Raw genomic sequence first — 22638 nt, forward strand, 5'->3', positions numbered from 1 at the left:
TTGATTGAGTGTGTGGACAGGTGTCTTTTATACAGGTAACGAGTTCAAACAGGTGCAGTTAATACAGGTAATGAGTGGAGAGCAGGAGGGCTTCTTAAAGAAAAACTAACAGGTCTGTGAGAGCCGGAATTCTTACTGGTTGGTAGGTGATTAAATACTTATGTCATACAATAAAATGCAAATTAATTACTTCAAAATCATACAATGTGATTTTCTGGATTTTTGTTTTAGATTCCGTCTCTCACAGTTGAAGTGTACCTATGATAAAAATGACAGACCTCTACATGCTTTTTGAGAAGGAAAACCTGCAAAATCGGAAGTGTATCAAATACTTGTTCTCCTCACTGTATGCTCCAAATGCAATTCTGAAGTTTATACATCCACAGTGCGACTTCAACTGTTTTTTTTTTGGTGGGTCAAATGAACTCATTATTGTATTTTGTTTCATTTATTTAACAACATTCCAACCTTGTTTAGGATTACCTAGTCTAGTCCAATTGTGGCATGATTCCACGATTTTCATTCGCGTGCATCAATTTCAAGTCGGACTTTTATTTTGAAGGCGAACCGCCGATTCCAGTATTGCTGCTCACGTTGTGGTTCACAACAAACACGTAGTGACGTGAGTGGGCAAAAACGGTGAAGGAGGAGCGCCCTCACATAGGACAGTAATCAGCACAATTCCGGAGAAGAAAAAAAGTTAACCTACCAATCTATGTGCGATATTTGGTGAGACAAAACCCCACCCACTCTACTCAGAGTGGATGCAGGCAACAACACACACAATCTGTTTTCATTCAGTTGTATTTTCTTTCAGATATCAATTTATAAAATTATAGTATTTTAATCTGTCATGACAACAAAAATACTTGCCATGAAGAATTCAGTGTTCTATGGACTGAAGACTCTCCAAAGCATCCATGCGAGGAATTTTAGGTAAGAGAAGTAAAACGTTAGTCAGAAACGTTGGCTAGCTAGCACGCGGATTAATTGGCAAAGTGTCAAAAGTGAGCTCAACTGTCAAGCAAAGTAGTTTACAGTACAATCTATTTCCATCGTTTAACATTCAGAGTGCCAAAGTGTATTTGTTGTCGTGTTTTTGAGACTTGTAAAAGCAAATGTTTGAATGGGGAGTCTGTCTATTTTTCATCCTCTTGTCATTTGCAGCATTGGAGCACTAGCTCTGGGTCCGGTCAACCTCAAGGGTCGCAGTTTCCTGACTTTAAAAGACTTCAGCTCAGATGAGATCAAACATCTTCTATGGGTGTCAGGTGACCTAAAACACAGGATCAAGCATGAAAAACAGGTACAGAGAGGATCCATGTCACTAACAGAAGTTTTAATTTCAAATGGAAGATTTATAATGCACTGCTGATCGAGTTCAAGTGAGATAACGGTCACTTCTATTTGCAGTACCTTCCTCTTCTTCAAGGGAAGTCAATTGCCATGATATTTGAGAAGAGGAGCACCAGAACTAGAATGTCCACAGAAACAGGTGTGAGTTACATTTGTGTCAGGGTATGGTCTATCTACACTTTTGGAGTAGAGAAATACCAAAATAGCTCTGCCACTCATGTTGGGTCATGCAATCACTTAGGGAGTGGTTCAATTAAAAGGCATTTCAAAAGCCTCTTACATCATTGTGTATATTTAAGATACAGCAAATACAAGTTCCCACATAGCTTTTGTGCTGTGATTTTAAATGTGTGGGTGCATTTGGAAAGTTCAGTTGCACTCTTTCATGGGGTCACAACTCTGAATGGGTCAGGAATCAGGACTAATGCAGAACACAATGAAACTGCTGAAAAGACACTCTCCCTCCATTTGTGGCAAAAATCTAACTCCGTTAGACTCACTTCTCCCTACTATTTCATCTTGCTATCCTCACATTTTTATCTCTCTCAACCACATAGTTTCCCCCTGTTTTGTAAAGAGGAACATTGCATTGCAGATAGAAATGCATGATGAATGGACACAACTGTCTTCCATGTGGAATATGCAATTACTTTCTATCAGCAATAGTAACATTTAGTGTGTTTGAATAAGCCCGTTATCATGTGTACTTCCTGCAGGTTTTTCTCTGCTGGGAGGACACCCCTGTTTCCTCACTTCTCAGGACATCCACCTGGGAGTGAACGAGAGCAGCACAGACACAGCCAGGTCAGTCGGTCAGCCAAGGCCACAGCAATAGCCAACGTTTTTTCTCCTTGACGACACCAGGTTATCATCACCATTGGAATCAAACTTTATAGTGTGTGTGTGCAGGGTTCTCTCTGGGCTGTCAGACATAGTCCTGGCACGGGTGAACAGCCACACTACTCTGGAGGAGCTGGTGAAGGATGCCTCCATCCCCATCATCAACGGCCTGTCTGACCTCTACCACCCCATCCAGATCCTCGCTGACTTCCTTACCCTGCAGGTACTGAAGCCTAACAAACAGGGATGCAAACTACTCACCTTTCGGTGAAATTCACCGTTTTCAATCCAAAATAGGTGACATACGGGATTCGTGTAGATCCGAGGGGGGGGCTTTGGATGACTACTGGCTGGATGCAAGAGTGATCCGTGTTTGGAGCAATACTGGCTGGATCCAAGGCTCAGCCAATTGTTCACATAACAGCAGAATGCAGGACGCGGCTGAAGAGAGAAGAGACAACCAATTCACTAGTTACAGCATCAGTGCGCCTCTGGAAAGAGCAGAGAGGAAAGGCAGTTTGCCAGTACAGCAGCGTGTCCCCTGAACAATAACGACGAGGTAAAGTAGGTGAGACGCCTGACCACGGAGACGGGATGAGAAGGTGAAGCGTACTTCATGAGCTGTAACCGAAAAACAACTGGCATTTGAAAAGTTTGAGGTGAGGGAGAAAGTGTGGTGGAACAAGTATTGTTATCATTGTTAAGTATCTTGCCAGTTGGTTCAAATTCTCCGTTAGCTAGCCAGAGAAATGTTGAGCAACATTAGCCAACTTAACTGATCAAATAATTGAGTTTAAGGTGTGAAAATGAGCTGGCTCATAAAGTCAGACAGCTAACGTTACAACATCAGATGAGCTAACGTTAGTAACCAATTCACTATAGTATTAACAGGTATACGACTCCTTGCCCTTCCTCAAGTTATAACAAGTTAGTTGCTTACTGGACCCTGGCAATCTGTGTGAAATGTTAACTAGCTAACAAACTAACTACAATCTGTGAACTAATGTTTTCTCTACAGTATGTGGTTAATTTTCAGAATGAGAGAATTAGGTTAAAATGAGGCGTTGCTTGTTAAACAAGTGGATTCAGGGATCAAGTGTAGCTGGAGCTGAGCCTGTCTTAAGCTGGATGTCACTATAGAGGTGAAAGGAACACCACACTTTCCCTCTTTCTCACTTTCTCAATACAGTGGATTAAAAGAGGTAAGCCAGGTGTTCTCTCTGCCTGAAAGAGATCAATTATGCCAACAAAGGGTATCATGCTCTGCTGGCACATTGTAGAACAGATGTCCACAGGCAGAAACTGTACAATGTAGTAATGTGTAGTGTAGCCCAAATATATTGTATTTGTTGTGTTGAACTTGACAGTAACGTGTGTGAGTGATGGGGGATTATTTTTATTTTGAACCTCCTTTTTTTCACCCCAATTTCGTGGTATCCAATTGGTAGTAGTTACAGTCTTGTCTCATCGTTGCAACTCCCGTACTGACTTGGGAGAGGCAAAGGTCGGGAGCCGTGCGTCCTCCGAAACACAACTCAACCAAGCCCCACTGCTTCTTGACACAATGCCCATCCAACCCGGAAGCCAGCCGCACCAATGTGTCAGAGGAAACACTTAGACCTGGCGACCTGGTCAGCGTGCACTGCGCCCGGCCCGCACGGGAGTCGCTAGTGCGCGATGAGACAAGGATATCCCTGCCGGCCAAACCCTCCCTTACCCGGACAACACTGGGCCAATTGTGCGCCACCCCATGGGCCTTCCACCCGGAAGACCCCTGATGGGGGATTATTTAATGTTTTATTCTGTGAACATTATTTTTGCACACGTAGCCTTGTGCACTTGATCGATGTCTATTATAGTGGCCACAATAATAGAGCAAACAGAATGGCTGTTTGTTTCATTCTACTTTAAAATGTTTTTTCTCCAAGTGCAATATTTAGATGTGTGTGGTCACAAGCGTTCTATTATAAAGGCTGTTAGGGCTAACTGCAATATTAGTGTACTGTTTTTTTTCTCAAGACTTGTGTCATTTGCAGTAAAGTAGGCAACAAATAATATTGGTTTGCTTTCTTTAAAATGTTTAGCTGTGAGTTAGGTTTACATTAACCACTTTTTATTTTTCACACAGAGACTGATCATGTAGATCTTATTATTTGTTGTTTAGTTAGTTAACCTGCATTTCCCCCTAGCAGGGATTTTTTTGCATGTTTCAGTGCACAGAAAAAGTGTCACCTTTTTGGGCCCTCAGCAGTTTACATCCCTGAACAAGGTATCAGATACAGACGGGCGACACTCCTGACCTGTAAAACAACATCTAAAACTGACCCTAAACCTTAACTATGCAAGTCAGTTAAGAACAAATTCTTATTTACAATGACGGCCTACCAAAAGGCCTCCTGTGGGGGCCTGGGATTTTAAATAAATAATAAATACAATATAAATATAGAACAAAACACACATCACAACAAGAGAGACAACACTACGTGAAGAGAGACCTAAGACAACAACATAGCAAGGCAGCAACATGACAACACAGCATGGTAGCAACACAACATGACAACAACATGGTAGCAGCACAAAACATTATTGGGCGGAGTCAACAGCACAATTGTCAACAAGGTAGAGACAACAATCACACACAGCAGCCAAAACTGTCAGTTAGTGTCCATGATTGAGTCTTTGAATGAAGAGATTGAGATAAAACTGTCCAGTGTGAGTGTTTATTGCAGCTCATTCCAGTCGCTAGCTGCAGCGAACTGAAAAGAGGAGCAACCCAGGGATGTGTGTGCTTTGGGGACCTTTAACAGAATGTGACTGGCAGAACAGATGTTGTATGTGGCGGATGAGGGCTGCAGTAGATATCTCAGATAGGGGGGTGTGAGGCCTAAGAGGGTAAATAAGCATCAACCAGTGGGTCTTTCAACAGGTATACAGAGATGACCAGTTTACAGAGGAGTATAGAGTGCAGTGATGTGTCCAATAAGGAGCATTGGTGGCAAATCTGATGGCCGAATGGTAAAGAATATCATGCCGCTCGAGAGCACCCTTACCTGCCGATCTATACATTATGTCTCCATAATCTAGCATGGGTTGGATTGTCATCTGAATCAGGGTTAGTTTGGCAGCTGGGGTTAGGACCAAATTAATGTATTTCAATTATTATTCAATTATTATTCAATTATTGACTGATTTCCTTATATGAATTGTAACTCAGTAAAATTGTTGCATGTTGCGTTTTATATTTGTTTGTACATATTTCCACACTGATTTTGGAATAATTTTGTGAAAATTATGATAATGTCCTTTTAGTGTAAGAGCTGTTTGAAAAGACCATCTGAAATGTCTGCCTGTTTTGTTGGGATGGAGTTTTGGCCTAACATGGTGACATCACCATGCTGTAAATTAGTTCATAGACAAATAAGAACCTCTGTCAATAACAGCACATTTTCAGTTTTCCCCTCCCCACTAAGACCACTTCCAGACAGTCCTAACAAAATTCTTGCTTGAGAAATTGCCATTTACTAAGCTATTGTAGTTTATTTTTTTTACCATTTTAATTGATTTAAAAAATCACAGTAAGGTACTTAATTATTACCCAGAATTGATTTGATATTGAGATAAAAACAACTGCATTGGCCCTTTAACCCCAACCCTAACCAATTCTGTAAATACCGTTTTGCAGGTTAGGAGTGTCTGTATAGCCTTTTCCGACTGTGCCAGATTCAAGATGTTGCCGCTCTGTGTTTTACAGGAGCATTATGGTTCGTTGAGTGGGCTGACTATAAGCTGGATCGGAGATGGAAACAACGTGCTGCACTCCTTCATGATGACCGCAGCCAAACTGGGTGTCCATCTTAGAGTCGCCACGCCCAAGGTCCACATTCTCCCCATCGCTCCCTTTTCCTCCTTTATATAGCAGTTTCTTTTTAGTGGCCAAGCCACTGGGTTTTGTGGCCCGTGACATGTACTGGGGCTCCCTGTAACTTCACTCTCAGGGTTATGACCTGTATAATACTGGGGCTCCCTGTAACTTCACTCTCAGGGTTATGACCTGTATAGTACTGGTAGTTGAGCTCTAACTAACCTCATCACTCTGTATAGTACTGGTAGTTGAGCTCTAACTAACCTCATCACTCTGTATAGTACTGGTAGTTGAGCTCTAACTAACCCCATCACTCTGTATAGTACTGGTAGTTGAGCTCTAACTAACCTCATCACTCTGTATAGTACTGGTAGTTCAGCTCTTAACTAACCCCATCACTCTGTATAGTACTGGTAGTTGAGCTCTAACTAACCTCATCACTCTGTACAGTACTGGTAGTTGAGCTCTTAACTAACCTCATCACTCTATAGTACTAGTAGTTCAGTTCTAACTAACCTCATCACTCTGTATAGTACTGGTAGTTCAGCTCTAACTAACCTCATCACTCTGTACAGTACTGGTAGTTGAGCTCTAACTAACCTCATCACTCTGTATAGTACTGGTAGTTGAGCTCTAACTAACCTCATCACTCTGTACAGTACTGGTAGTTGAGCTCTAACTAACCTCATCACTCTGTATAGTACTGGTAGTTCAGCTCTAACTAACCTCATCACTCTGTATAGTACTGGTAGTTCAGCTCTAACTAACCTCATCACTCTGTACAGTACTGGTAGTTGAGCTCTAACTAACCTCATCACTCTGTATAGTACTGGTAGTTCAGCTCTAACTAACCTCATCACTCTGTATAGTACTGGTAGTTCAGCTCTAACTAACCTCATCACTCTGTACAGTACTGGTAGTTGAGCTCTAACTAACCCCATCACTCTGTATAGTACTGGTAGTTGAGCTCTAACTAACCTCATCACTCTGTACAGTACTGGTAGTTGAGCTCTAACTAACCCCATCACTCTGTACAGTACTGGTAGTTGAGCTCTAACCCCATCACTCTGTATAGTACTGGTAGTTGAGCTCTAACTAACCTCATCACTCTGTACAGTACTGGTAGTTGAGCTCTAACTAACCTCATCACTCTATAGTACTAGTAGTTCAGCTCTAACTAACCTCATCACTCTGTACAGTACTGGTAGTTGAGCTCTAACTAACCTCATCACTCTATAGTACTAGTAGTTCAGCTCTAACTAACCTCATCACTCTGTACAGTACTGGTAGTTGAGCTCTAACTAACCCCATCACTCTGTACAGTACTGGTAGTTGAGCTCTAACCCCATCACTCTGTATAGTACTGGTAGTTGAGCTCTAACTAACCCCATCACTCTGTACAGTACTGGTAGTTGAGCTCTAACCCCATCACTCTGTATAGTACTGGTAGTTGAGCTCTAACTAACCTCATCACTCTGTACAGTACTGGTAGTTGAGCTCTAACTAACCCCATCACTCTGTACAGTACTGGTAGTTGAGCTCTAACTAACCCCATCACTCTGTACAGTACTGGTAGTTGAGCTCTAACTAACCCCATCACTCTGTACAGTACTGGTAGTTGAGCTCTAACCCCATCACTCTGTACAGTACTGGTAGTTGAGCTCTAACTAACCCCATCACTCTGTATAGTACTGGTAGTTGAGCTCTAACTAACCTCATCACTCTGTATAGTACTGGTAGTTCAGCTCTAACTAACCTCATCACTCTGTATAGTACTGGTAGTTCAGCTCTAACTAACCTCATCACTCTGTACAGTACTGGTAGTTGAGCTCTAACTAACCCCATCACTCTGTATAGTACTGGTAGTTGAGCTCTAACTAACCTCATCACTCTGTACAGTACTGGTAGTTGAGCTCTAACTAACCCCATCACTCTGTACAGTACTGGTAGTTGAGCTCTAACCCCATCACTCTGTATAGTACTGGTAGTTGAGCTCTAACTAACCTCATCACTCTGTACAGTACTGGTAGTTGAGCTCTAACTAACCTCATCACTCTATAGTACTAGTAGTTCAGCTCTAACTAACCTCATCACTCTGTACAGTACTGGTAGTTGAGCTCTAACTAACCTCATCACTCTATAGTACTAGTAGTTCAGCTCTAACTAACCTCATCACTCTGTACAGTACTGGTAGTTGAGCTCTAACTAACCCCATCACTCTGTACAGTACTGGTAGTTGAGCTCTAACCCCATCACTCTGTATAGTACTGGTAGTTGAGCTCTAACTAACCCCATCACTCTGTACAGTACTGGTAGTTGAGCTCTAACCCCATCACTCTGTATAGTACTGGTAGTTGAGCTCTAACTAACCTCATCACTCTGTACAGTACTGGTAGTTGAGCTCTAACTAACCCCATCACTCTGTACAGTACTGGTAGTTGAGCTCTAACTAACCCCATCACTCTGTACAGTACTGGTAGTTGAGCTCTAACTAACCCCATCACTCTGTACAGTACTGGTAGTTGAGCTCTAACCCCATCACTCTGTACAGTACTGGTAGTTGAGCTCTAACTAACCCCATCACTCTGTATAGTACTGGTAGTTGAGCTCTAACTAACCTCATCACTCTGTATAGTACTGGTAGTTCAGCTCTAACTAACCTCATCACTCTGTATAGTACTGGTAGTTCAGCTCTAACTAACCTCATCACTCTGTACAGTACTGGTAGTTGAGCTCTAACTAACCCCATCACTCTGTATAGTACTGGTAGTTGAGCTCTAACTAACCTCATCACTCTGTACAGTACTGGTAGTTGAGCTCTAACTAACCCCATCACTCTGTACAGTACTGGTAGTTGAGCTCTAACCCCATCACTCTGTATAGTACTGGTAGTTGAGCTCTAACTAACCTCATCACTCTGTACAGTACTGGTAGTTGAGCTCTAACTAACCTCATCACTCTATAGTACTAGTAGTTCAGCTCTAACTAACCTCATCACTCTGTACAGTACTGGTAGTTGAGCTCTAACTAACCTCATCACTCTATAGTACTAGTAGTTCAGCTCTAACTAACCTCATCACTCTGTACAGTACTGGTAGTTGAGCTCTAACTAACCCCATCACTCTGTACAGTACTGGTAGTTGAGCTCTAACCCCATCACTCTGTATAGTACTGGTAGTTGAGCTCTAACTAACCCCATCACTCTGTACAGTACTGGTAGTTGAGCTCTAACCCCATCACTCTGTATAGTACTGGTAGTTGAGCTCTAACTAACCTCATCACTCTGTACAGTACTGGTAGTTGAGCTCTAACTAACCCCATCACTCTGTACAGTACTGGTAGTTGAGCTCTAACTAACCCCATCACTCTGTACAGTACTGGTAGTTGAGCTCTAACTAACCCCATCACTCTGTACAGTACTGGTAGTTGAGCTCTAACCCCATCACTCTGTACAGTACTGGTAGTTGAGCTCTAACTAACCCCATCACTCTGTATAGTACTGGTAGTTGAGCTCTAACCCCATCACTCTGTACAGTACTGGTAGTTGAGCTCTAACCCCATCACTCTGTATAGTACTGGTAGTTGAGCTCTAACTAACCCCATCACTCTACAGTACTGGTAGTTGAGCTCTAACCCCATCACTCTGTACAGTACTGGTAGTTGAGCTCTAACCCCATCACTCTGTACAGTACTGGTAGTTGAGCTCTAACTAACCCCATCACTCTGTACAGTACTGGTAGTTGAGCTCTAACTAACCTCATCACTCTGTATAGTACTGGTAGTTGAGCTCTAACTAACCTCATCACTCTGTACAGTACTGGTAGTTGAGCTCTAACCTCATCACTCTGTACAGTACTGGTAGTTGAGCTCTAACTAACCTCATCACTCTGTACAGTACTGGTAGTTGAGCTCTAACCCCATCACTCTGTACAGTACTGGTAGTTGAGCTCTAACTAACCCCATCACTCTGTACAGTACTGGTAGTTGAGCTCTAACTAACCCCATCACTCTACAGTACTGGTAGTTGAGCTCTAACTAACCCCATCACTCTGTATAGTACTGGTAGTTGAGCTCTAACTAACCCCATCACTCTGCCCTGCCTCCCTCTCAGGGTTATGACCCAGACAGCAGCATCATTCAGGAGGCACAGAGACTCTCCAAACAGGTGAGAATTTCTAGACTTATGGCGTCAGACTCTTTATTAGGATTGTATTACCTGGTTATTATTATTCTGATTGATACTAATGGTGTCAATACCAATAGCACAATGTCCTTCATTTTGTCTGCTGTGTGTCAGCATGGGACCCAGTTTCTCCTGACCTCTGACCCAGTGGAGGCAGCTCGAGGCAGTAACGTCCTGGTGACAGACACCTGGGTCAGCATGGGCCAGGAGGAGGAGAAGAAACAGAGGATCAAGGACTTCCTTGGATACCAGATCACCATGCAGGTACATACAACATTAGACTCAAACAGTGAATAAATTGATGAGTATTCTCTTGCTGAATACTAACCCTACCCCAGGCAGCCCCCCTACCTCTAACCCCTTCATGTATGTGCCTGATGACTCAATCATCATGTCTCCTCGTTATGTCCACCCCAGACAGGAAGTGTGGCAAAGCCAGACTGGACCTTCCTTCACTGTCTCCCACGGAAACAAGAAGAGGTGGACGACCAGGTGTTCTACTCCCCTCGCTCACTTGTCTTCCCTGAGGCTGAGAACAGGAAGTGGACCATCATGGTAAACTAAGCTGTGTACAGTAACAATATATAGTTAAATGTGGACTACTAGTATTATTTGAATGAAGTTACAATGGCCTTTTTAGGAACTCAGTCGGGGTCTCAACTTACTGTTGAGAGTTAGAATAATAGAATACACGAGATGCAATTTCAAAATGTGGTTGTGCATCAGCAGTTTTTCTCTTGTTATGTCAGTCACTGACAGTCACTCAATAAGTCCATGTCAGCTAAACATTTTGTGATTGGTAAGTTAGTCTAGCCAGCTATCTAAACTTGTAGTAATCATGGTTGAATTACTGACCGAGGGCCCACATTGATTTTGTTAGTCAGTCTTACTCATATATCCTATTAAAAATTGCAAACATTTTTCTCCACCCTAAGGCAAAATGTGTAGAATTGCAGGAAATTGGCTTTAAAACTGCACATTTTTCTATCCGCCCCATGGCAAAATGTGTTGAATTACAACTTGCTTTAAGGGGGGGGTTTACCCCATTCACCCCAACAAAAAATTACTTAGGCCCCCCCAAAAATGACTTAGGCCCCCAAAAGGCTAGGGTCTGCCCTGACTGCATTTGTGGACATAGGGGCAGCAGGTATTCTAGTGGTTTGAGCGTTGGGCCAATCCCCGAGCTGACAAGGTAAAAGTCTGTCGTTCAAGGGCACGACTGTTCCCTGGTAGGCCGTCATTGTAAATAAGAATTTGTTCTTAACTTACTTGCCTATTTAAATTAAGGTTAAATCATTTAAAAAATATATGTAATATGGATGTGGGTACACAGACCCACCAGCCACTGTGGCCTCATGAGTTCAGTTTGTTTTCATGGCCCTCACCCCATTCAAATTTTGCCTCTTTATTCTCAAGGAGAGATTCTTTCTTTCTCTTCATGTATTTGTGCCTCATGCCCTCTTTCTTTAATTCTTTATTGCTCTCCATCTCTGCAGGGTCTGATGGTCTCTCTGCTGACTGACTACTCCCCGCAGATCCCCATGCCCAGATTCTAACTCTATCCCTACTTGCCAAAGGTATCCTAAGTTTACAGTTTTGTAATACTACAAAACAGCGCTCGGTCAAGTACTTTATTGACTTTGTAGTCTGCCAGGTACATTGGAGCCAGTTTTAAAAGTGCAAACTTAAAATGTGCACTTAATGCATGAAAGTATTTTACAAATGTATTTGAACCAGGACTGAATCTGAGAGAATAAAAGCTTGTTTCTTTGTATTGGACATGTGATTTGTATACAAAATTCTAGTTTAAGATATTAGGAATTGATTTTGAGGTTACAAACATAAATAAAAGTACCTCAAAATGAACAAAATGTTTTCTGTCCTAACACTACTTACTTAGTTTACCAACAACTGCAAATTTGACCAAGTCTTTTTGAGAAATGCTGCGTTCCATGTGGTGCATCACAGAGATAGCTAGCATGTGCACCTAACGTTACCCTGCTCAGATTTGGCTGGGAAGATCACATTTATCCTTCCATATACAGGTTGCATCCAAATATACAGAATTACAATGTCATGCACGAATAAAGTTTGTAGAATGTAGGAAATTTTGCACACCATTTGCAACAGTCGTCGCGTAGACAAGACTTCTGTTATCAGATTACGAAGACGCACGAAAGTTGCTTTGCATTTAGATCTGTCTGACCACTTTAGGAAGTGCTGATATTTAGAAAACCTGTTTTTTTGTGGTAACTAAAACAATTTTATGCTAACTCGTTTGCAGTCCCTTTAGAATTGTGTGCTATGCTAGCTTGCTGGCTAGCTAGAGGTTCGCTGGTTACTTAGCAACAGAAGTTAGCTTCTGTCATCAACTACTGTTGTGTTGTTGTATTTTGCCTATTCCATCGTTTGTAGAATTTAATTGGAATATAGTCCGGCAACAGACACAATGTGGACACATTTAAATGTAGACACAAGGCGTGTTCGGAATTTCATGATCACAACTCCATTATCAGAGTACAAAACCTGCATGAACTGTCAAGTCTAGACACGTTACCACATAACCTCCAAATCAAAACTCAAAACCTACAACCTGGTTTGGGGCGGAATCACTGAATCACCTGGAAGGCTTACAACTACCAAAGATGATTATTCCAACACTTTACAGCAAATGCTCTGGAAAACAACAGAAACCTGAAAACACCATCCAACCTGGTACTGAGTGAGTAATGTTTAGTCTGAAGCTCTATTTTATTTCCAAAAGCCAAGAAGAAAAATACATTCAATTACTTTATAAGGACTGAATACTAAATTAAGGCTGCCAAGCTTGATACAACTTCAACTAGCACTGACGTGTCAAGGGAGAATGTCAAAGCCCTTTAGCCCAACAATGGCAGGAGAGTCACACAGTCTCCTCAAACCAAATGGAGAGGCCTTAGAAGCTGCCTCCTGCTGTTCAGAGGTCATTAAAATACAGTACCCTGTGTATGTAAAGAATGATAAGAATGATAAAGAATGACAACCCCCCCCCCCCCACACACACACACACACACCCACTGAGGACATACGCAAGACACAGAGTGTACTCCTTAACCTCTTACATCAATGGGGGCGCTATTTCATTTTTGGATGAAAAACGTTCCCGTTTTAAACAAGATATTTTGTCACAAAAAGATGCTCGACTATGCATATAATTGATAGCATTCGAAAGAAAACACTCTGACGTGTCCAGAACTACCAATATATTTTCTGTGCGTGCCCTAGAACGTGAGCTTCAGGCAAAACCAAGATGAGATGGCATCCAGGAAATGAGCAGGATTTTTGAGGCTCTGTTTTCCATTGTCTCCTTATATGGCTGTGAATGCGAGAGGAATGAGCCTGCCCTTTCTGTCGTTTCCCCAAGGTGTCTGCAGCATTGTGACGTATTTGTAGGCAGATCATTGGAAGATTGACCATAAGAGACCACATTTACCAGGTGTCCGCCCGGTGTCCTGCGCCGAAATTGGTGCGCAAAAAGTCACCTGCCAGTATTTTTCCATGGGATACAGAGAGGAAAGCAAGCTTCCACGAACTGCATATCAATGAAGAGATATGTGAAAAAACACCTTGAGGATTGATTCCAAACAACGTTTGCCATGTTTCGGTCGATATTATGTAGTTAATCCGGAAAAAGTTTTACGTTGTAGGTGACTGAATTTTCGGTTCGTTTCGGTAGCCAGACGCAATGTAGAAAACGGAACGATTTCTCCTACACACAGACGCTTTCAGGAAAAACTGCGCATTTGGTATGTAACTGAGAGTCTCCTCATTGAAAACATCAGAAGCTCTTCAAAGGTAAATGATTTTATTTATTTGGTTATCTGGTTTTTGTGAAAATGTTGCGTGCTAAATGCTACTCAAAATGCTATGCTAGCTTTGCATACTCTTACACAAATTAGTCAATTTCTATGGTTCAAAAGCATATTTTGAAAATCTGAGATGACAGTGTTGTTAAGAAAAGGCTAAGCTTGAGAGCAGACGCATTATTTTCATTTTATTTGCGATTTTCAGAAATCGTTAAAAGTTGCGTTATGCTAATGAGCCTGAGGCTTTAGTCACAAACCCGGATCCGGGATGGGGAGTTTCAAGAAGTTAAGGACTCAAATGGGAAAAATATACACAAGAAAATAAAAAAAATTCTCGAACACAGTGTGTCTAAACTCTGGTGTCCAAACACCCACCCACCTAGCCACATAATATTACACACAGGCACAAACAACCTGAGAACACAGCAGGAAAGGGTTGCCACGGCACTGAAGGGAGTGATTGAAAAAGCTCCTTCTACTTTTCCCAATGTACAAGTGGTTATCTCCACCCTGCTACCATACAGCGGGTAAGTGCAAGTATTTCCCATGACAGTGCCTCAAAACCAAATGTTTTCCTGGCCCACCACTCCACTCCACCCTGGACTTGAACAGCATCTATGACCAGGTCCACCTATACAAGGCAGCAGTGCCCACCTTTGCCAGGACTCTAAAGGACATCGCTCTCAAACGCAGCCCCAACACTTCACACAGGAGCAACAGATTAATAGACGCCCCGCCCAGACTAGCGAGACACTCTCCCAGACCTGCGGGACCCCCCCTGGACCTACACATAGAGGACCCATACTGAGAAGACCTACATCCATACCACAACACCACCAGCCACATACACACCCCCACCCCAACCAATCAACGCCCCCCCCCCCCCCAAGTCAACCATGCCCACAACCCATTTAGGCCCCCTCAGATCCGACCTATGCCCCTCCTGCCCAACCCATGCACCCCACCTCCGCAAAGAGGGCCTTAACATGGAAGTCACACATACGCCCAGGCCGTGAGCGGTCAAACAGGCCCAAACCCCACTCTTACACTAACCCAAGCCAATGGCATGTACCAGATGCTCAGCAGGCTCTGCTCACACTTACTGGCCTGAGGCCAAACCACACGACCAACAACATTGGACACTTTATGGAACACAAATCCTTCACTATCTCATCCTGGAATATCCAAGGCCTGAGGTCATCTGCCTTTGGCCTAAAGATCAGGAACCTGGACTTCATCAAAGAAATCTGTAATACAGACATTGTCATCCTACAAGTAAACCTGGTGTAGAGGAGACGGACCCACTGGTTGCCCTCTAGGTTACAGAGAGCTGGTAGTCCCATCCACTTAAATGATATATGATATAAATATGGGACGAGACAAGACAAAGAAGTCTGACTGCTATGCCATCTTGGAAAATGCTCATTTGGTATAGAGCAGACCTAACTCACTCCATTAAATTAATCAAAACGGGAACATTTTACAATTGGATAGAAATTCAAAAGGAAATGATCTTAACAGAGAAAAATGTCCTCCTGTTTGCTACCTAAACTTCTGACCAGTACTGTATCTAAACTCAGCAAAAAAAAAGAAACATCCCTTTTTCAGGACCCTATCTTTCAAAGATAATTCATAAAAATCTAAATAACTTCACAGATCTTCATTGTAAAGGGTTTAAACACTGTTTCCCATACTTGTTCAATGAACCATAAACAATTACCTGTGGAATGGTCGTTAAGACACTAACAGCTTACATGACGGTAGGCAATTAAGGTCACAGTTATGAAAACGAAGGACACTAAAGAGGCCTTTCCACTGACTCTGAAAACACCAAAAGAAAGATGCCCAGGGTCCCTGCTCATCTGCGTGAATGTGCCTTAGGCATGCTGCAAGGAGGCAAATGGACTGCAGATGTGGTCAGGGAAATAAATTGCAATGTCGGTACTGTGAAACACTTAAGGCAGCACTACAGGGAGACAGGACGGACAGCTGATCGTCCTTACAGTGGCAGACCACGTGTAACAGCACCTGCACAGGATTGGTACATCCGAACATCACACCTGCGGGACAGGTACAGGATGGCAACGACAACTGCCCGAGTTACACCAGGAACGCACAATCCCTCCATCAGTGCTCAGACTGTCCGCAATAGGCTGAGAGAGGCTGGACTGAGGTCTTGTAGGCCTGTTGTAAGGCAGGTCCTCACCTAGACATCACCGGCAACAACGTCGCCTATGAGCACAAACCCACCGTCGCTGGACCAGACAGGACTGGCAAAAAGTGCTCCTCACTGACGAGTCGCGGTTTTGTCTCACCAGGAGTGATGGTCGGATTCACGTTTATAGTTGAAGGAATGAACATTACACTGATGCCTGTACTCTGGAGCGCGATCAATTTGGAGGTGGAGGGTCCGTCATGGTCTAGGGCAGTGTGACACAGCATCATTGGACTGAACTTGTTGTCTTTGCAGGCAATCTCAACGCTGTGCGTTACATGGAAGACATCCTCCTCCCTCATGTGGTACCCTTCCTGCAGGCTTATCCTGACATGACCCTCCAGCTTGACAATGCCACCAGCCATACTGCTCGTTCTGTGAGTGATTTCCTGCAAGACAGGAATGTCAGTGTTCTGCCATGGCCAGCAAAGAACCCGGATCTTAATCCCATTGAGCATGTGGGACATGTTGGATCGGAGGGTGAGGTCAAGGGCCATTCCCCCAGAAATGTCCGGGAACTTGCAGGTGCCTTGGTGGAAGAGTGGGGTAACATCTCACAGCAAGAACTGGCAAATCTGGTGCAGTCCATGAGGAGGAGATGCACTGCAGTACTTAATGCAGCTGGTGGACACACCAGATACTGACTGATTTATTTTGACCCCCCCTTTGTTCAGGGCCACATTATTCCATTTCTGTTAGTCACATGTCTGTGGAACTTGTTCAGTTTATGATGTCTCAGTTGTTGAATCTTATGTTCATACAAATATTTACACATGTTAAGTTCGCTGGAAATAAATGCAGTTGACAGAGAGAGGATGTTTATTTTTTTGCTGAGTTTATATCCCCCCACTAGAATCCCCATACTTTAATGAAGATTGATTTCCCCCTCCAGGATGGAAAAGCTATCGTTTCCAGGCCCAGGGACATGTATTGGTCTGTGGCGACCTAAATGCCAGAACTGGACAAGAACCTGACACCCTCAGCACACAGGGGGACAAACACCTGCCTGGAGGTGACAGCATTCCCTCCCCCATATGCCCCCCTAGGCACAACTATGACATCATAACCAACAAAAACAAGTCACAACTCCTGCAGCTCTGTCGCACGCTGGGTATGTACAAAGTTAATGGTATGGTTTGATGGAATTCCTATGGTAGGTACACCTATAGCTAATTTCTTGGCGGTAGTACTGTAGACTACTCTATCACTGACCTCAACCCAGAGTCTCTCAGGGCGTTCACAGTCAGCCCACGTACACCCCTATCAGACCACAGCAAAATCACAATCTACTTGAACAGAGCAATACTCAATCATGAGGCATCAAAGCCAAAGGAACTGAGTAATATTAAGGCATATTGTAGTTTGGAAACCTACCAAAAAACAATTAGGCAACAACAAATTCAATCCCTTTTAGACAACTTCCTGGACAAAACGTTGGCAGTAGAAAATATGTATTTGACCTCTCAGCTTCCCTATCAAATCTAAAAATCTCAAATAGAAAATCGAAGAAAAAAAACACAATGACAGATGGTTTGATGAAGAATGCAAAAATCTAATAAAGAAATTGAGAAACCTGTCCAACCAAAAACATAGAGACCCGGAAAACCTGAATCTACACCTTCACTATGGTGAATCACTAGACAATACAGAAATACACTACGGAAAAAGAATGAACAGCACGTCTGAGATCAGCTCAATGTAATTGAAGAATCCATAGGCTCTAACCACTTCTGGGAAAATTGGAAAACACGAAACAAACAACAACATGAAGAAGTATCTATCCAAAATGGAGCTGTATGGGTAAATCACTTCTCCAAATCTTTTTGGCTCTATAACAAAGAACAAACAGCAAAAACATATACATGATCAAATACAAATCTTAGAATCAACTATTAAAGACTACCAGAACCCACTGGATTCTCCAATTACCTTGAATGAACTACAGGACAAAATAAAAACCCTCCAACCCAAAAAGGCCTGTGGTGTTGATGGTATCCTCAATGAAATGATCAAATATATAGACAACAAATTCCAATTGGCTATACTCTTTAACGTCATCCTTAGCTCTGGCAACTTCCTCAATATTTGGAACCAAGGACTGATCACCCCAATCCACAAAAGTGGAGACAAATTTGACCCCAATAACTACTGTGGGATATGCATCAACAACAGCCTTGTGAAAATCCTCTGCATTTCATTAACATCAGACTTGTACATTTCCTCAGTGAAAACAATGTACTGAGCAAATGTCAAATTGGCTTTTTACCAAATTATTGTACGACAGACTACATATTCACCCTACACACCCTAATTGACAAACAAACAAACCAAAACAAACCAAACAAACCAAAACAAAGGCAAAGCCTCCGCTCTCTCCACTGGCTTCCAGTTGAAGCTCGCATCCGCTACAAGACCATGGTGCTTGCCTACGGAGCTGTGAGGGGAACGGCACCGCAGTACCTCCAGGCTCTGATCAGGCCCTACACCCAAACAAGGGCACTGCGTTCATCCACCTCTGGCCTGCTCGCCTCCCTACCACTGAGGAAGTACAGTTCCCGCTCAGCCCAGTCAAAACTGTTCGCTGCTCTGGCCCCCCAATGGTGGAACAAACTCCCTCACGACGCCAGGACAGCGGAGTCAATCACCACCTTCCGGAGACACCTGAAACCCCACCTCTTCAAGGAATACCTAGGATAGGATAAAGTAATCCTTCTCACCCCCCCCCCTTAAATGATCTAGATGCACTATTGTAAAGTGGCTGTTCCACTGGATGTCAGAAGGTGAATTCACCAATTTGTAAGTCGCTCTGGATAAGAGCGTCTGCTAAATGACTTAAATGTAAATGTAATGTAATGCAAAGTCTTCTCATGCTTTGTTGATTTCAAAAAAGCCTTCAACTCAATTTGGCAAGAGGGTCTGCTATACAAATGGATGGAAAGTGGTGTTGGGGGAAAAACATACAACATTATAAAATCCATGTACATTATAAAATCCATGTACACAAACAAGTGTTCGGTTAAAAGTCTAAAAACACATTTCTTCACACAGGGTCGTGGGGTGAGACAGGGATGCAGCTTAAGCCCCACCCTCTTCAACATATATATCAACGAATTGGCGAGGGCACTAGAAATGTCTGCAGCACCCGGCCTCACTCTACTAGAATCTGAAGTCAAATGTCTACTGTTTGCTGATGATCTGGTGTTTCTGTCTCCAACCAAGGAAGACCTACAACAGCACCTAGATCTTCTGCACAGATTCTGCCAGACCTGGGCCATGACAGTAAATCTCACTAATACCAAAATAATGGTGTTCCAAAAAAGGTCCAGTCGCCAGGACCACAAATACATATTCCATTTAGACACCATTGCCCTAGAGCACACTAAAAATGATACATATCTTGGCCGAAACATCAGTGGCACAGGTAACTTCCACAAAGCTGTGAACGACCTGAGACACAAGGCAAGAAGGGCATTCTATGCCATCAAAAGGAGCATAAAATTCGACATACAAATTAGGATTTGGCTAAAATACTTGAATCAGTTATAGAACCCATTGCTCTTTACGGTTGTGAGGTCTGGGGTCCGCTCAACAACCAAGAATTCATAAAATGGGACAAACCCCAAATTGAGATTCTACATGCAGAATTCTGCAAAAATATCCCGTGTACAACTTAGAACACCAAATAATGCATGCAGAGCAGAATTAGGCCGATACCAGCTAATGATCGAAATCCAGAAAAGAGACGTTAAATTCTACAACCACCTAAAAGGAAGCGATTCCCAAACCTTCCATAACAAAGCCATCACCTACAGAGAGATGAACCTGGAGAAGAGTCCCCTAAGCAAACTGTCTCTGTTCACAAACAAACCCCACAGAGGCCCAGGACAGCAACACAATTAGACCCAAACGAATCATGAGAAAACAAATAGGTGATTACTTGACACATCGGAAAGAATTAACAAACAAAGAGAACAAACTAGAAGGCTATTTGGCCCTAAACAGAGAGTCCACAGTGGCAGAATACCTGACCACTGTGACTGACCCACACTTAAGGAAAGGTTTGACTTTGTACAGACTCGGTGTGCATAGTCTTCCTATTGAGAAAGGGCGCCGTAGGCAGACCTGGCTCTCAAGAGAAGACAGGGTATGTGCACACTGCCCAAAAATGAGGTGGAAACTGAGCTGCACTTCCTAACCTGAAGCACAAACTCAAAAAAGTTCTGGGACACCACCTCCCAGCTGCCCACTGCACTGAGGCTAGGAAACACTGTCACCACCGATAATTGAGAATTTCAAAAAGTATTTTTCTATGGCTGGCCATGCTTTCCACCTGGCTACCCCTACCCCGGTACAACAGCCCTGCCCCCCCCCCCACAGCAACTCCCCCATTTCTCCTTCACCCAAATCCAGATAGCTGATTTTCTGAAAGAGCTGCAAAATCTGGACCCCTACAAATCAGCCGGGCTAGACAATCTGGACCCTCTCTTTCTAAAATTATCCTCCACAATTGTTGCAACACCTATTGCTTGCCTGTTCAACCTCTCTTTCGTATCGTCTGAGATCCCCAAAGATTGGAAAGCTGCCGTGGTCATCCCCCTCTTCAAAGGGGGAGACACTCGAGACCCAAACCGTTACAGACCTACAATATATCTATCCTACCCTGCCTTTCTAAGGTCTTTGAAAGCCAAGTGAACAAACATATCACCGACCATTTCGAATCCCAACGTACCTTCTCTGCTATGGTTTCCGAGCTGGTCATGGGTGCACCTCAGCCACGCTCAAGTTCCTAAACTAAATAATATCCGACATCGATAAAAGACAATACTGTGCAGCTGTATTCATCGACCTGGCCAAGGCTTTCGAACCTGTCAATCTTATCGACAGACTCAACAGCCTTGGTTTATGAAATGATTGCCTCGCTTGGTTCACCAACTACTTCTCAGACAGAGTTCAGTGAGTCAAATCAGAGGGCCTGGTGTCCAGACCTCTGGCAGTCTCTATGGGGGTGCCACAGGATTCAATGCTCTTTTCTCTGTATACATCAACGATGTCGCTCTTGCTGCTGGTGATTCTCTGATCCACCTCTATGCAGACGACACCATTCTGTATTATTCTGGCCCTTCTTTGGACACTATGTTAATTATGAGTTTCAATGCCATACAACTCTCCTTCCGTGGCCTCCAACTGCTCTTAAATGCAAGTAAAACTAAATGCATGCTCTTCAACCGATCGCTGCCCGCACCTGCCCGCCCGTCCAGCATCACTATTCTGGACGGTTCTGACTTAGAATACAGTGCCTTGTGAAAGTATTCAGCCCCCTTGAACTTTGCGACCTTTTGCCACATTTCAGGCTTCAAACATAAAGATATAAAACTGTATTTTTTTGTGAAGAATCAACAACAAGTGGGACACAATCATGAAGTGGAACGACATTTATTGGATATTTCAAACTTTTTTAACAAATCAAAAACTGAAAAATTGGGTGTGCAAAATTATTCAGCCCCCTTAAGTTAATACTTTGTAGCGCCACCTTTTGCTGTGATTACAGCTGTACGTCGCTTGGGGTATGTCTCTATCAGTTTTGCACATCGAGAGACTGAAATGTTTTCCCATTCCTCCTTGCAAAACAGCTCGAGCTCAGTGAGGTTGGATGGAGAGCATTTGTGAACAGCAGTTTTCAGTTCTTTCCACAGATTCTCGATTGGATTCAGGTCTGGACTTTGACTTGGCCATTCTAACACCTGGATATGTTTATTTTTGAACCATTCCATTGTAGATTTTGTTTTATGTTTTGGATCATTGTCTTGTTGGAAGACAACTCTCCGTCCCAGTCTCAGGTCTTTTGCAGACTCCATCAGGTTTTCTTCCAGAATGGTCCTGTATTTGGCTCCATCCATCTTCCCATCAATTTTAACCATCTTCCCTGTCCCTGCTGAAGAAAAGCAGGCCCAAACCATGATGCTGCCACCACCATGTTTGACAGTGGAGATGGTGTGTTCAGGGTGATGAGCTGTGTTGCTTTTACGCCAAACATAACGTTTTGCATTGTTGCCAAAAAGTTCAATTTTGGTTTCATCTGACCAGAGCACCTTCTTCCACATGTTTGGTGTGTCTCCCAGGTGGCTTGTGGCAAACTATAAACAACACTTTTTATGGATATCTTTAAGAAATGGCTTTCTTCTTGCCACTCTTCCATAAAGGCCAAATTTGTGCAATATACGACTGATTGTTGTCCTATGGACAGAGTCTCCCACCTCAGCTGTAGATCTCTGCAGTTCATCCAGAGTGATCACGGGCCTCTTGGCTGCATCTCTGATCAGTCTTCTCCTTGTATAAG

General features: G+C 43.2%; 1 protein-coding gene across 1 annotated transcript; it reads left to right on the plus strand.

The window, feature by feature from the left end:
- Window positions 1-649: 649 nt before the first annotated feature.
- On the plus strand, window positions 650-12018 carry otc (ornithine transcarbamylase). The gene is made up of 10 exons (XM_064944137.1): window positions 650-936; window positions 1168-1306; window positions 1414-1495; window positions 2073-2160; window positions 2266-2419; window positions 5948-6070; window positions 10170-10223; window positions 10356-10505; window positions 10659-10796; window positions 11738-12018. Exons 1-10 carry the CDS (start codon window positions 854-856, stop codon window positions 11795-11797), a joined length of 1071 nt encoding a protein of 356 aa, XP_064800209.1. The 5' UTR covers window positions 650-853; the 3' UTR covers window positions 11798-12018.
- Window positions 12019-22638: the final 10620 nt, after the last annotated feature.

The sequence above is a fragment of the Oncorhynchus masou genome, chromosome 29 (assembly GCF_036934945.1).
Source record: "Oncorhynchus masou masou isolate Uvic2021 chromosome 29, UVic_Omas_1.1, whole genome shotgun sequence".
NCBI lineage: Eukaryota > Metazoa > Chordata > Actinopteri > Salmoniformes > Salmonidae > Oncorhynchus > Oncorhynchus masou.